General features: G+C 36.3%; 1 protein-coding gene across 1 annotated transcript in view; it reads left to right on the top strand.

Annotated features, from left to right (window-relative positions):
* Positions 1-14,153, top strand: part of doc2d (double C2-like domains, delta) — a 108,713-nt gene that overhangs the window by 90,584 nt on the left and 3,976 nt on the right. Inside the window, exons 9-10 of the mRNA XM_056463953.1 lie at positions 5,011-5,092; positions 7,315-7,411. Of these exons, the coding sequence (XP_056319928.1) occupies positions 5,011-5,092; positions 7,315-7,411 (179 nt within the window). The remainder of the gene's footprint in view (positions 1-5,010; positions 5,093-7,314; positions 7,412-14,153) is intronic.

The raw sequence follows: 14,153 nt of genomic DNA, 5'->3' as shown, positions 1-14,153 counted from the left end.
TTTAATTACCCAGATGACGACAGTCTCCTTAGGGTTAGATCTGAAGTGAGCCCCATGGTGTCAGGAATAAACTTTGCTAGAGCTCTTCTTGAAAGGACATCATGCGCCTCGTGCTTAACGTAATAGCATCTAATATAAGCATGCTTAGCATTAGTCAGCTTTTAATTTAAAGGATCAGATCACTTCCAGAATGCAGATTTCCTGATGATTTTCTCACCCCCATGTTATCCAAGATTTTTGTTGCTTGCTTTCTTCGTTCAAAAAGAAATTGAGGTTTTTGAGGAAAACCTTGCAGGATTTTCCCCATATTATGGATTTCAATGGTGCTCTATGGTTTGAACTTCTAAATTGCAGTTTCAAAGTGCTTTAATTCAGAGGTTCCAAAACTTTTCAGCCCATGACTCCCAAAATTACAATGCCAGTGACTCGCGCGCTCAATATCCTCTGAGGTGGTTATAAATATATAAACCTTGCACACAACGGTGCACACATACTTTACCAATAGACTCAAGTCTATTCATCATGTAATTTTGGAGAACGCTACTTGGAGACTATTCTCAATGTTCAGTTGTGTCCGATTTAATTTGATGTACATGAGTGCTGTAAAGGTATCAGAAAGTGTAACCTGCAATAAAATCAATGTGCTGTGTCTTTAATATAATGTAATCACCTCATTGGTCGCAAATAATTGAAAAACTGATGGCTTTTTAGTTGCTTGTTGTTTTTTAATGTAACTATTAACTACATTTTTTTTCTTTTGTAGGTTTTGGATAAAATGTGTAATTGTAATAGTTTAATAAAATGAATTAGATTTTTGGAAATCTCTAAGCGACCCATACCCCCCCCCCCCCTATATAATTTATAATTTGCAATTTTTTAACAATTCATATGAATTTTCAGCATTAATGCAGTTTTCAGTAGGAATATTTATTTTTATTTATATAATTTGTAGATTATACTGCATAAAGCAACAGCTTTTATTTTCGCTTTTCATCAGTTTTATTTATTCTTGCTGAATAAAATTATTAATGTCAGAAATTTTTTTTTATTAAAACATTCCTATTAATAATGCTATAAGGAAAACTTCAAATTGACCTAAAGAAAATCCTGAAGGGAGCAGTCTTGTAGTTGTGGTTTTCATTTAATCCCCAGTGCAAAGCATATTTGTTCTTTAAAGTTAAAGTGTTCTTTAAAGACCCTCACATAAAATATTTATATACTGTGCTACTGATGAATTTCACATCATACACACTGTATGCATACCCTAACATACACAGAAAACCACAGTATACTTTTGGGTGTATAAATAAATTATATTTTAACTTTCCAAACTACCACAGCAGGGTAACAGTGAGATCATCCTGGCACTGTAAAATGTGGTTCTCAGTAAGGATTTCTGAAGTAGAAGCTGCTCTTACATATAAACATATAAAACAATTGTATTTAAATGTTCTGACTCTTTACAGACCAATTTATATACAACACATTTTACAGGATATAACATAAAAAATGAATGGGATCACATTAAAAAAACCATTAGAAACACAAAATCATCCTGTCAGTGACTTATAAAGCTTGTCACACAGAAATAAAGCATCATTAATATTCTGACTAAAAAGTCATTAGGTGAAAGCTACTGATTCGTTTCTGATTAATACTTCGACATGTGCTCTACCAGTCAATTGATTGCTGAAGATGGTCTCATTTTGTATCGAGTCACCACTCAAGCATCTATTATTAGTTTCAACAGCGATTCATTAGTCCAGTGGTTATCATCCAGTGGTAAATCATATCTGGCACCAAACACACAGTGCTGTTAAATAATAATCTGTCAATATTACGCAGTTGTCGTTTAATGGAATCTAACAGCATGATTGCAAGTGTAATGTTGCTTTTGCACAGCCCTTCACATTAAGAAACCAATTTAAGACACAATAGTTACAAAATCAGTCTGTATCTGTACTCCTTCAGAAACCATCTGTTCAGAATAATTGGACTTAAGCACTATTACTAGCATACGCTTAAAGGCATAGTTTAGCCCAAAATGAAAATGTTCTTACTTTTTATTTACTCTCCCTGAAGTGGTTCCAAATCTGAGTTTATTTCTTTTGTTGAAGATATTTAGAAGAAAGCTAAAAACATGTTCATCAGAAAAAAGAGACTCAAACATGTTTGAAACAAGACAAGGGTTAGTTTAGAACAGGGGTCACCAATCTCGTTCCTGGAGGGCCGGTGTCCCTGCAGGGTTTAACTCCAACTTGCCCAAACATGTGCCTGATTGTTTAAAGTATACCTAGTAAGACCTTTATTGGTTTGTTCAGGTGTGTTTGATTAGGGTTGGAGCTAAATTCTGCAGGACACTGGACCTCCAGGAACAAGTTTGGTAACCCCTGGTTTAGAATATTATGTTGCTATAGCAGAACTTTCATCGTTGGGTGAAATATCCCTTTAAACAATCAGAGTACAATTAGTTTTTTAGATGTTTCGAGTACCTGTTTAAGACAATAGTGGTATACTGCAGAAGCATGTGCGGAAGGCCCTGTTAATTTTGCAGTAACCTGGGTCAAACGTTTAAACGTCTGTTTTCTTTAAAACCAATGCTCTCGACTGCCTGAGGTAGAATTATATAAAGTGGGTCTCAGACTGTACAAGAAACACTGCATTAAAATTAGGCAAATTAGGGAAATTAGGCAACAGGAGATAAGCTTTTTCTGTTGAGAATATATATTAGGGCTACACGATATTTAAAAAAACAGACATATTTTGTTTTTCTGTAATATGTATTGCGATATTAAATATATAATTTCACCAGATGAAATGAATAGTTTATTTGGAAAGAATTTCGTAACTTTCGATACATAGGGATGTTTTGTAAGGTAGTGCATCTACAGAAATATAATAAACCAATCACAAACATTGAGAATTACAGTAGAGCAACAATACTGTAAAATAAAATAAACAGTGCTTTATAATTTTCTGCAAGTCTAGCAATATTTAGATACACAGATTTAATAATCAAATAATAATAGTCTTCATCATATACAGTTAGGTCCATAAATATTTGGACATCTACACATTTCTAACATTTTTGGCTCTATACACCAACACAATCGATTTGAAATGACTGTCAGCTTTAATTTGAGGGTATTTACATCCAAATCGGGTAAACAGTGTAGGAATTACAACAGTTTGCACATGTGCCTCACACTTGTTAAGGGACCAAAAGTAATTGGTCAAAAATAAAAGTGGCCATACATGCCCACACCACGACACTACTTCCACCATGCTACACTACATGAGCAGTTCCTTTCCTTTTCCATACGCTTTTCTTCCCATCACTCTAGTATGAGTTGGTCTTGTCTGTCCATAGGATGTTGTTCAAGATCTGTGAAGGCTTTTTTAGAATTCTTCCTGTTTTGAGGCTCACCAATGGTTTACATCTTCTGGTGAACCCTCTGTATTCACTCTGGTGTAGTCTTCTCTTCATTGTTGACTTTGACACACATACACCTACCCTACTGGAGAGTGTTCTTGATCAGTCCAACTGTTGTGAAAGGTTTTTTTCTTCACCAGGGAAAGAATTCTTCAGTCGTACACCATAGTTGTTTCTGTGGTCTTGTGGGTCTTTTGGTGTTGCTGAGCTCACTGGTGCATTCTTTCTTTTTAAGAATGCTCCAAACAGTTGTTTTGGCCATGCCTTATGTTTTTGCTATCTTTCATGGGTTTGTTTTCTTTTTTCAGCCTAATGATGGCTTGCTTGACTGATAGTGGCAGCAACAGATTCCAAAAGCAAATGGCACACTTGAAATGAACTCTGGACCTTTTATCTGCTCATTGTAAGTGGGATATCGAGGGAATAACACACACCTGGCCGTGGAACAGCTGAGAAGCCATTTGTCCCATTACTTTTGGACCCTTAACAAGTGGGAGGCACATATGCAAACTGTTGTAATTCCTACAGCGTTCACCTGATTTGGATGTAAATAACCTCAAATTAAAGCTGACAGTCTGCAGTTAAAGCATATCTTGTTCTTTTCATTTCAAATCCCATTGTGTTTGTGTAGAGACCTAAAAATGTTAGAATTGTGCCAATGTCCAAGTATTTATGGACCTAACTGTATATACATGCAATTATTCTTCTTTAAAGTTAGAAATGTAATTTCCTATGCATAAATATTTTAAAACTGAATTAAATTATTAAAACATAAATGTAATAAATGTTTTGGTAACTTTAATAATATATTAAATAATATATATTGTCAATTACTTTCAGTCAAGTTTACAATCAAACTGTTCTGATAAAGGAGGTCAAAAAAGGACATCAAATAGCCTATTATTTCCCAATATATTCCTTCTGATACTGTAACATTAAAAAAAGACTGTTCTCCAAGGTCCATTTATAAAGCAGTTCATGACCCCTTTAAATGTTGTTTAGATGTGTGTGTGTTCTTTTTCACAACTCGTCATTGACTGGTGTAGATGGTAAAACATCACTGACATGACACTCTGATGTGTTTTTTCCCCTTTCACACATGTCTCCTTCCATCTCTCTCCTGTGTAACATGTTGTGTAGGTTGATATTTCCCATGAATAATAAAGGACCAAGAGTCCTGATTGGTAATCCACTGATGACTCCACTGAGCCGCAGACCTTGTTGGATGCATCATCTGTCCTCCAACAACCTCTCAATCCATTCATTCCATCAATCCTCAATTAGACATCATCATCTCTCCTCCTGTAATAGACTGAATGAATCACTAAAAACACCACCACCATCTCTCTCCACAAGGTCTTTCTTTCACTCACATTCGTCATGCTCTAAAATGAGCTCCTAAAGCCTTGTCTGTGTGTGTTTTTTTTTTCTCTCTCTCTCTTTCTCGATTGTGTTGCCGATGTTTAGAGAGCCGAAGACGCACCAGGCTAATGATTTGCTTTGATGTTTTAGAAGTTATAAAATTCTCACTGCGGAGAAATGATTCATTTCTGCTTATTTCTCTGTCTCTTTATCAGTGTTTTGCAGCCTGACATGGGAAAGAAGTCCAAATATAAAACCTCAGTGAAGAAGAAGACTCTAAACCCGGAGTTTAACGAGGTCAGGTTTTCCTATTAAAGGTGTGGTTACATAAGGCTGCACAATTAATTAAGATTATAATTCAAGAATAAAATGCTAATTCCTTTCCGTTTAAAGTCTACTCATGATGCAGCAGAAGATTTTTATTTTAATTTAAGGCAGAGCATTGTTACTAGTTTTCCCTGTTAAATAATCACAGCTAGAATATGGGAAATTAGGATATGGTCATAGTCATGCAACCCTTTTTCACTTAGTTTTTCTTTTCTACACTAAAAAAGTTAAAGTTGTCATTAGCTCATGGTTCATTGAGGTTTTTAGTTTATTTATAGTTTCGAGCTACATTATGGGATCTTGATCTCTGCTTTCCCTATTTTAAATGTTCACTTCATTGACAATTGACATTGGCATATTGGCATTAATCGTGTATGATATATTATAGTACAAACTCCTGGTAATGAGCTGCGGTTACTGTTTCAGTTCAGTTGTCTGGATTTATGTCTACACTACCTGACAAAAGTCTTGACGCCTATCCAAGTTTTAGGAACAACAAATGATAACTTGACTTTTAGTTGATCAATTGATATCAGAAGTGGCTTATTTGAAAGGCAAAGGCCTCTAGATAACCCTTATTTTACCTAAATAAAATGTGATCATGCTTTGATTTCTAATTATTTAATGAAGACAGTAAGGTCTGATTTGCTTTGACAAATGTCTTGTCACCTAACAGAAATAATGTACAGTATAGAATATAAAGTCATGGTGCAGTGGAAAAAGAATTAATATTGTGTATGACTCCCATGAGCTTGGACGACTGCATCCATACATCTCTGCGTTGACTCAAATCACTTATTAATAAAGTCATCTGGAATGAGAAAGAAAGCGTCCTTGCAGACTCCCCAAAGTTCATCAAGTTTTTTGGATTCATCTTCAATGCCTTCTCCTCCATCTTACCCCAGATATGCTCAATAATGTTCATATCTGGTGACTGAGCTGGCCAATCCTGGAGCACCTTGACCTTCTTTGCTTTCAGGAACTTTGACGTGGAGGTTGAAGTATGAGAAGGAACACTATCCTGCTGAAGAATTTGCCCTCTCCTGTGGTTTGTAATGTATGGGCAGCACAAATGTCTTGGTACATCAGGCTGTCGATGTTGCCATCCATTCCCAGATCTCTCACACACCCCTATACTGAATGTAACCCCAAACCATGATTTTTTTCTTCACCAAACTTGACTGATTACTATGAGAATCTTGGGTTCATGCGGGTTCCAATAGCTCTTCTACAGTATTTGTGATGATTGGGATGCAGTTCAACAGATGATTAATAAAAAAAATCTACCTTCTGACACTTCCAAATGATCAACTAGAAGTTGTTATTTGTTCTCTTACAACTGGGATCGACGAAATGACTTTTGTTGGGTAGTTTATATATTTGTTTTCAGTTCATAATACAATAAATGGTTTAAAACTACTAAATTTTTTTAGTAAAAGTCTCTTTTTTTAAATGGTAGTTGCATTTTCATTGTTTAAAAATGGTCCCACAATGCAAATCGGAAGCATAAAAGGAAAGACAACTCCTGTGAATCATGAGCTACACCTAATACACCTAATTACCATATTTATTTTATAGTTTAACCCTTTAATAATATATATATATATATATATATATATATATATATATATATATATATATATATATATATATATATATATATATATATATATATATATATGTGGGTAAACAGAAACTGTGCTTCTTGAATGTTGATTTCTGGGAAAATGCTAGACATAATTTTAACCTATCATTTTTTATTTGGGTATTTGTTTGGGTAGTTTACCCAGAGACCTGTATGGATTTCTTTCTTCTGAACACAAAAGAAGATGTTTTGGAAGTCAATGGGGACCAGCAACTGTTTGGTTACCCACATTTTTTATAGTCTGGAAAAATATAATGGAAGTCAATGAAGACTGGAAACTTTTGGGAAAGTAAAAAGTTTAATCAGTTTTAAAATAACTTGAAGATGAGCAAATGATGAGAGTATATATTTAGTATAGTTGTATATCCGCCAAATGTTGTCATATCATAACAAACCATACATCAATAGAAAGCTAATTTATTCAACATTACAGAAATGGACTTTTAGGACTGGTTTTGTGGTCCAGGGTTACAATTCTGCTCATTGGGATTACATATGTTCTTGTTTTTTTCTCTACTAAAACTCATGTGTGTCTTCTTTAAACCAGGAGTTTTCCTATGATGTCCCACATGATCAGCTCGCCAAGAAAACCCTGGAGATCTCAGTCTGGGATTATGACCTGGGCATGAGCAATGACTTCATAGGTGAGTTTTACAAGCAAAAGCATGGCTTCCATTGAAGTCTATGGGGCAAAGCTTTTGATCAAACATTAAAGCCAGTAAAAATCATTATGGCAAATGTAAAGCATTGACTTAAGTATGCCAGAAGGGAGAGGATGATTGCCTTATTGTCTTAAATGTCTTTATTTGATATTTAGAACAAAATGTTTTTAGAATAAAACAAATAAGATTTTACTTAAGTCTATACCTAGTAAATCCAGAAAACTGAGAACTTCCAAGAGGTCTTTCAACAGCTATTTATAGCAATAATAAATATTGATTTGTACAGTTCTGATTTTAATCCCTGAAGAAATCTTTGATGCTTGGAATCCCAAAGTAGAAGCATTGCTGTAAATACAAATGGAGCATTACTTATTTTGACCTTGATCTTTTCCTTAAAGGAATATCTCACCTGAAAAAATTAAACGCGTGACCTTTCCAAAATGCTTGTGCTATGTGAGAGGTTGTGAACTAAAGTGTCTTGTGAATGCGCATTGCTGAGCTGGACAAAGGCTGGCATTTGTAGTAAACAAAAGAGTGTGTGTGTGTGTTTTCCTTCTGGAAATGGCTGATCTTTTCACTAGAGTGGACCGCTATTTGTCGCCTGGAGTCGTGTTGAATTACTTCAAGCTCCCCTAACATAGGATTTATACCATTAAAACTAATAACATGTTGAGGCCGTTCACTTGCATTTGTAAAATCTTTAAAAAGTCATTAGAAATTTTTCTCCAAAACTATAATATTTCTTCAGCTTATAAAAAGAAAGCCATATACAGGGCTGTGTGATTTAAGGAAAATATCTAATTGCAATTTTTTTTTGGGGGGGGGGGGGGATAAAATAATATATATTTCATATTGCATATTTCATATTGGGGGGGGGGAATAAAATAATATATATTTCATATTGCAGCCTCCTGCGATTAACTAATCCCAACGTTTCACATCACAATTGCAATACGATTTCAATTAATAGCAACGCTCTATCCTGTGGCGTAGATTTAGCATGGATGGAGGGGACGTGTCCTCAACAATAGCCGCCAGCTAGAGGCTGTGAGAGGCTGTAGCTGCATTCGGATTCTAGCAGCACCAAAACTGCACGAGAATTTCCTAAGACTAAGGTGTGTGAGGTGTGTGACAAACACAAGTGAGGATGAAAAAAGGTGGACATAAGGAGCTTTTTCAATGAAAAGTGCAAATCACATAAACTCAAGTTCGCTACTGAATGAGTCCATCATAATAATGCCGTTAATGCTCGTGTTTTTCCAACATTCTATCGTTATAGCAGACTGATATAGTCTGTGAATAATACTGTATGCCCTGAAAACTACAGGATAAACAGCTAAATGTGAAGGTATATGATCCTGCCAGTTCTGTCAGAAAAACTACAGCCTGTGCTCCATGTTATTTACTAATGATATATAAGACATGTTTCATTTGCACTATGGCTAAAATAAATGGAAGTCTTTATTAAACTCTCTTTATCAGTTAATACACATTCTCTTAACATTACACTATCAGGCCTGTAGCCAGCTTATTGAAAGGAGTGGGTTTTTTTTTTCTGAAAAACTGAACCTTTTGCAGTTATTCATCTCTTTTTATTTAATTATGAGGTATAAATATTGTATTTTAGTGACATTTTAAGAACAAAATTTTCCTGGATTAGCTTGTCGGATGGTGATCATAACCATACTTTTTGATATACAAAAAATATTTCCTACCATTTTGTCAAATACTATATTTCTATTTTAAGTGTTTATGTACAAATGTGCATTTAAACTGTAAGTTTTTTTATTTTACAGTTTTATAAATAATGAAAATTTAGAATAAAAAAATATGAAAAGATACTTAATTTTAAAATACAAATTTCTTATCTATCTTTTTTTTTTTAGAAATCCATTAAACTTTTTTTTAAATCAAAAACTGAAGCCTACAGGCAAAGAACAATCTGGCCAGTACATTCAACTTTCCAGTCAGTTAGTTTGATTCTCCCACCCCTCCAATGTCATATGCAATCCTATGCCCTTGGCTCTATCCATATACATCTTTGGTGACCTGGAGGACCTTTTTTTGAATGAACTGTTCACTGTTCAAGGGATAGTTCACCCATAAATTGAAAGTCTATCATCATTTACTGACCACTTGTTCCCAATCTGTTTGAGTTTCTTTTTTTCTGTTGAAGATATTTTGAAAAATGTTGGGAACTGGCACCCTCCATTGTAGTTTTTTCCTACTATGGATGTCAATGGGTGTCAGATACCAGCATTCTTCAAAATACCTTCTTTTGTGTTCAACAAAAGAAAGAAACTCAAATAGATTTAAAACTACATGAGAGAGAGTAAATGATGAGGTCATTTTTATTTTGGGGTGAACTGTCCCATTATAAGATGCTGCTATTTTGACAATCTCACTTCATTTGCAGAATAAGAGAAACGTTTTATTTTTATGGCTATTTCATACTCCCTTTATTGCAAACCTGTGTGACTATTTTTTTTTTCATTGACAGCCAAAGGTGTGTATCTGGATGTTCACTTTAAACATAATCAATATGCTGTGAGGCTCCAAAAACAAAACAAAAAAACTCACAAAAGAATGATAAAAATACTCCAGTATGAACCACACGATAGCTTTGTGTGAGAAACTGACTGCAGTTTAAGTCGTTAATCACTGAAAGTATCCCCTGACAGCCGTGGTCACCATTCACTTTTAATGAAAGGCCAGTTTGGACATTCTGCTATAAATAGCTGCTTTTGTTCTCCGCTAAAAGGAAAAAAGATCATACAGGTTTGGTGAAAAAATTACTTGGCTTTCTTTATTATATAGTATAAATTTGTTTTTAGATTCAATGCATAATTCATCAACATCATCACATATAATATCACATAAAAAACAAGTAAACCCAAATACAAATAACACAATTAACCCTGCTAATACTCAAATTCCACTATGTACAATTCTAATGGCAGCTTCCACAAATGAAATTTTTAAGTAACTAATGTGTATTCACACTTAATTAGGTACACCTGTCCAACTGCTCGTTAACGCAAAATTCTAATCGACCAATCACATGGCAGCAACTTAATGCATTTGGGCATGTAAACATGGTCAAGACGATCTGCTGCAGTTTAAACTGAGCATCAGAATGGGGAAGAACTCTCAGTAGTGATTATTAAACCACACTGAACTGAGCTAAACTGAACTGAACTTAAACACTACAAACTGAACTACACTGTTCCTATTTACTGTGACCTTTTATGTGAAGCTGCTTTGACACAATCTACATTGTATAAGCGCTATACAAATAAAGGTGAATTGAATTGAATTGGAAGAAAGGTGATTCAAGTGACTTTGAACATGGCATGGTTGTTGGTGCCAGACTGGCTGGTCTGAGTATTTCAGAAACTGCTGATCTACTGGGATTTTCACGCACAACCATCTCTAGGGTTTACAGGGAATGGTCCAATAAAGAGGAAATATCCTGTGAGTGGCAGTTCTGTGGGCACAAACGCCTTGTTGATGTCAGAGGAGAATGGCCAGACTAGTTCCAGTTGCTAGAAAGGCAACAGTAACTCAAATAACCACTCATTACAACCGAGGTATACAAAAAAGTATCTCTGAGCGCACAACATGTCCAACCTTGAGGCAGATGGGCTACAGCAGCAGAAAACCATACCGGGTGCCACTGCTATCAGCTAAGGACAGGAAACTGAGGCTACAATTCACACAGACTCACCAAAACTGGACAATAGAAGATTGGAAAAACGTTGTCTGGTCTGATGAGTCTCGAGTTCTGCTGCAACATTCGGATGGTAGGGTCAGAATTTGTCAACAACATATAAGCATCGATCCATCCATCCTGCCTTGTATCAACAATTCAGGCTGGTGGTGGTGGTGGTTTAATGGTGTGGGGTTAACGCGCCATGTCAAAGCGTGAATCATCTCAGACTGATTTCTTGAACATGACAATGAGTTCACTGTATTCAAATGGCCTCCACAGTCACTAGATCTCAATCCAATAGAGCACCTTTGGGATGTGGTGGAACGGGTGATTTGCATCATGGATGTCCAGCTGACAAATCTGCAGCAACTGCGTGATACTATCATGTCAATATGGACCAAAATCTCTGAGAATATTTCTAGTATGTTGTTGAATCTATGTCACAGAGGATTAAGGCAGTTCTGAAGGCAAAATGGGTCCAACCCAGTACTAGTAAGGTGTACCTAATAAAGTGGCCGGTGAGTGTATATAATGCATCTTTCATCAAATCTAAAACGTTTTACAATCATGAGGCGGGTCTCTCCTCGATGGACCAGTAAATGTGTATTTGATATACATTTTTCCTCAGGTTGCTTTCGAGCTGGGACAAACCGGTCGGCAATTGGGCTTTGTCGGCCTATTGGACAGGCTAGTTGGTTTAGTGTGTCCCACACGTCACCTTTCATTGGGTCAATGTCAGAGCTTGTTGGCCCAATTCAACATGTCGAATCGGCGTCAGCTGTTGGCTGAAGTTATTCAGCAATGAATCAGTGTGCGAGTGTGACGTAGTGAAGTGACGAAACAAGTAAACAATTCAAGCCAAGAAGGATCACAAAGAGGCCGCCTGTAATTTCGCTACATTTATCAAATATTTGCAAACGATATGGATTATTAGATTGTCAGACATATTTGCAGGAGCAAATCCCTCTGTGGGTAGTGACAATTACTGTGATGATGGTGCTAAATGCTGCTTTATTTATTTTATTTAAAGTTCTGGTTTTCTCATTTGGAACGAGAACACAGATATTGCCTCCCATGATGCAGATGCTCATGTTCAGGCACAGAATGCTCGCTCATGAATCAGTTAGTTTTTATCTGTTCGGTGTGTTCACGCAAAAACGTGCTAGTTGTTTGGCTTCAGCTTGGTGTGTCCCGGCCCTTAAATGTCTGTTTGATCACAAAAGCTGAAGTTTAATATTCTTCCAATTTTGTAGGAAGATTTTTGTTCTTGAAAAATAGTTGGTTTGATATGATTTTTACCTTTTTTGTAAGTCAGTTATTTCTAAAATAAATAAAAAGAAAGAATACATTTGAGTGTAACGAAAATGTTTGAAAAGCCCATACTATGCTTCCATGGGCAAACTGAAATACCCCAAAAACATGGCAAACATCCTTCTCCATGAGATGCACAAGCACATCTTTACAGTGTGTTCTGCTTGTAGCAGGCAGACACCCAATAGTCAATCTGAATTTACCAAGTAGAACGTGTCCTGGATTAACATCTATGTTGACCCTGGAACAACATTTCAATCAGCCAACCAGAATTAAGGGATATGGTTACCGTTTACGCTTAGGTTTATGCACTTCTACATGATTGTAATCCAACTATTATTCCCCTCTGATTTTGAGAATAATGTAAAGTTATGGTTGGGTTTAGGGGTAGGGAATAGGTATGGATTAGATTTTGTACTCTTGTATAAAAGATATGGTATGACGAGGTGGGCTTCTTGTCTGGTATGTGACACCCTTTGAGCCTTAAAATCTCTCCATGAGTGAGTGATCTTGCAGGTGCAGATACATCAGTACCAGCATTGCTGCTCCTCTCTCCAGTGTATTGTGGTGGCTGGTGTTGTTGTTTTTCTGTCTGACCTCATGAATGAATTCGTATTTGATAAATTGCATTCAATTGTCTTTGTGGTCTGCCCATAATTGCACTAGCGATTTTAACTACTCGACACAGTTTTTGCTAACTGGCAATAGTCCATACCACATAGTCAAGTTAAAAGGCATAACACAATGACAGAATTGCCTGAAGTGTCCTTTAATGAAGGCAGTGTAGTTCAGAGCAACTCTTGAGGTCTGTTTAGTGACGTGTTTGTTCACGGATGAATGACACTTGCGCTGTGTAACGATCGGGACAGTGAGAGTAATTGATGTCAGTGTTTCTGATTTAGGCTGAGGGACGGATGAGGGGGGATCAGGAAGGAAAGTGTGCAGAAATGAAGGGATGTGAAGGAATGGAGGCTTGTGAGGCGTGAAGGCTCATGGAGGACGCAGGTCTCAGACTGACGAGTGCAATGAAGCTTAGTATTTATTTAACATTTTCCTGGATCTTTTCAACCGGCTTTTCTTTCCCGAGCTCCCTGTCTGTTTCCTTTTCTTTTTCTTCTGTTCCCCATGGCAGGGATGTCATGCGTAGGGTTCATTTGTCATGGCTTGCTTGTGGCCGTGAGCATGTGCTATTGATGCGAGGTGTGTGTGTTTGTGTGTTTGTGTAGGAGGGATCGAAGCGGGGCAGAGTCTCAGTACGTGAGAGGCCTGATGAAATGAAACGCAGCTTGTGTCCACAAACACTTCACACACAGCTTCATTATTCAGAGCGAGTTTAGGTGTTAGACTAAAGAGAGACGCGCTGAAGTGTCTAGAAAAAAAATATTCCACTTCACAAGTGTCATTTGTGTTATTTTAGAGGTATTGATATCCTGTTAAACTACTATATGCTATTAGTTATTTTTGCATACAATTTTAAATCCTTTATTCTGAATTAAATCGTTCAAGTTAATCCAATGAAAAAAAAAAATGTTTGTTTTGGTAATCTTCAATCAAAGTCTGACTATTTGCTACCACGTTTGGAGTGGTGGTCCTTCTGTTGATGTCAGTTTGATGCTTCAGCCACAATGTTCTTAACCACACCCCTTTTACCGTTAGTTTGCTATGAGAAAATTATGCACAAAAAGAAAGCTCCGCCCCCTA

The sequence above is a fragment of the Danio aesculapii genome, chromosome 8 (assembly GCF_903798145.1).
Source record: "Danio aesculapii chromosome 8, fDanAes4.1, whole genome shotgun sequence".
NCBI lineage: Eukaryota > Metazoa > Chordata > Actinopteri > Cypriniformes > Danionidae > Danio > Danio aesculapii.
Note: the sequence above shows the minus strand (reverse complement) of the source record. Positions and strands in the feature narration are given on the sequence as shown.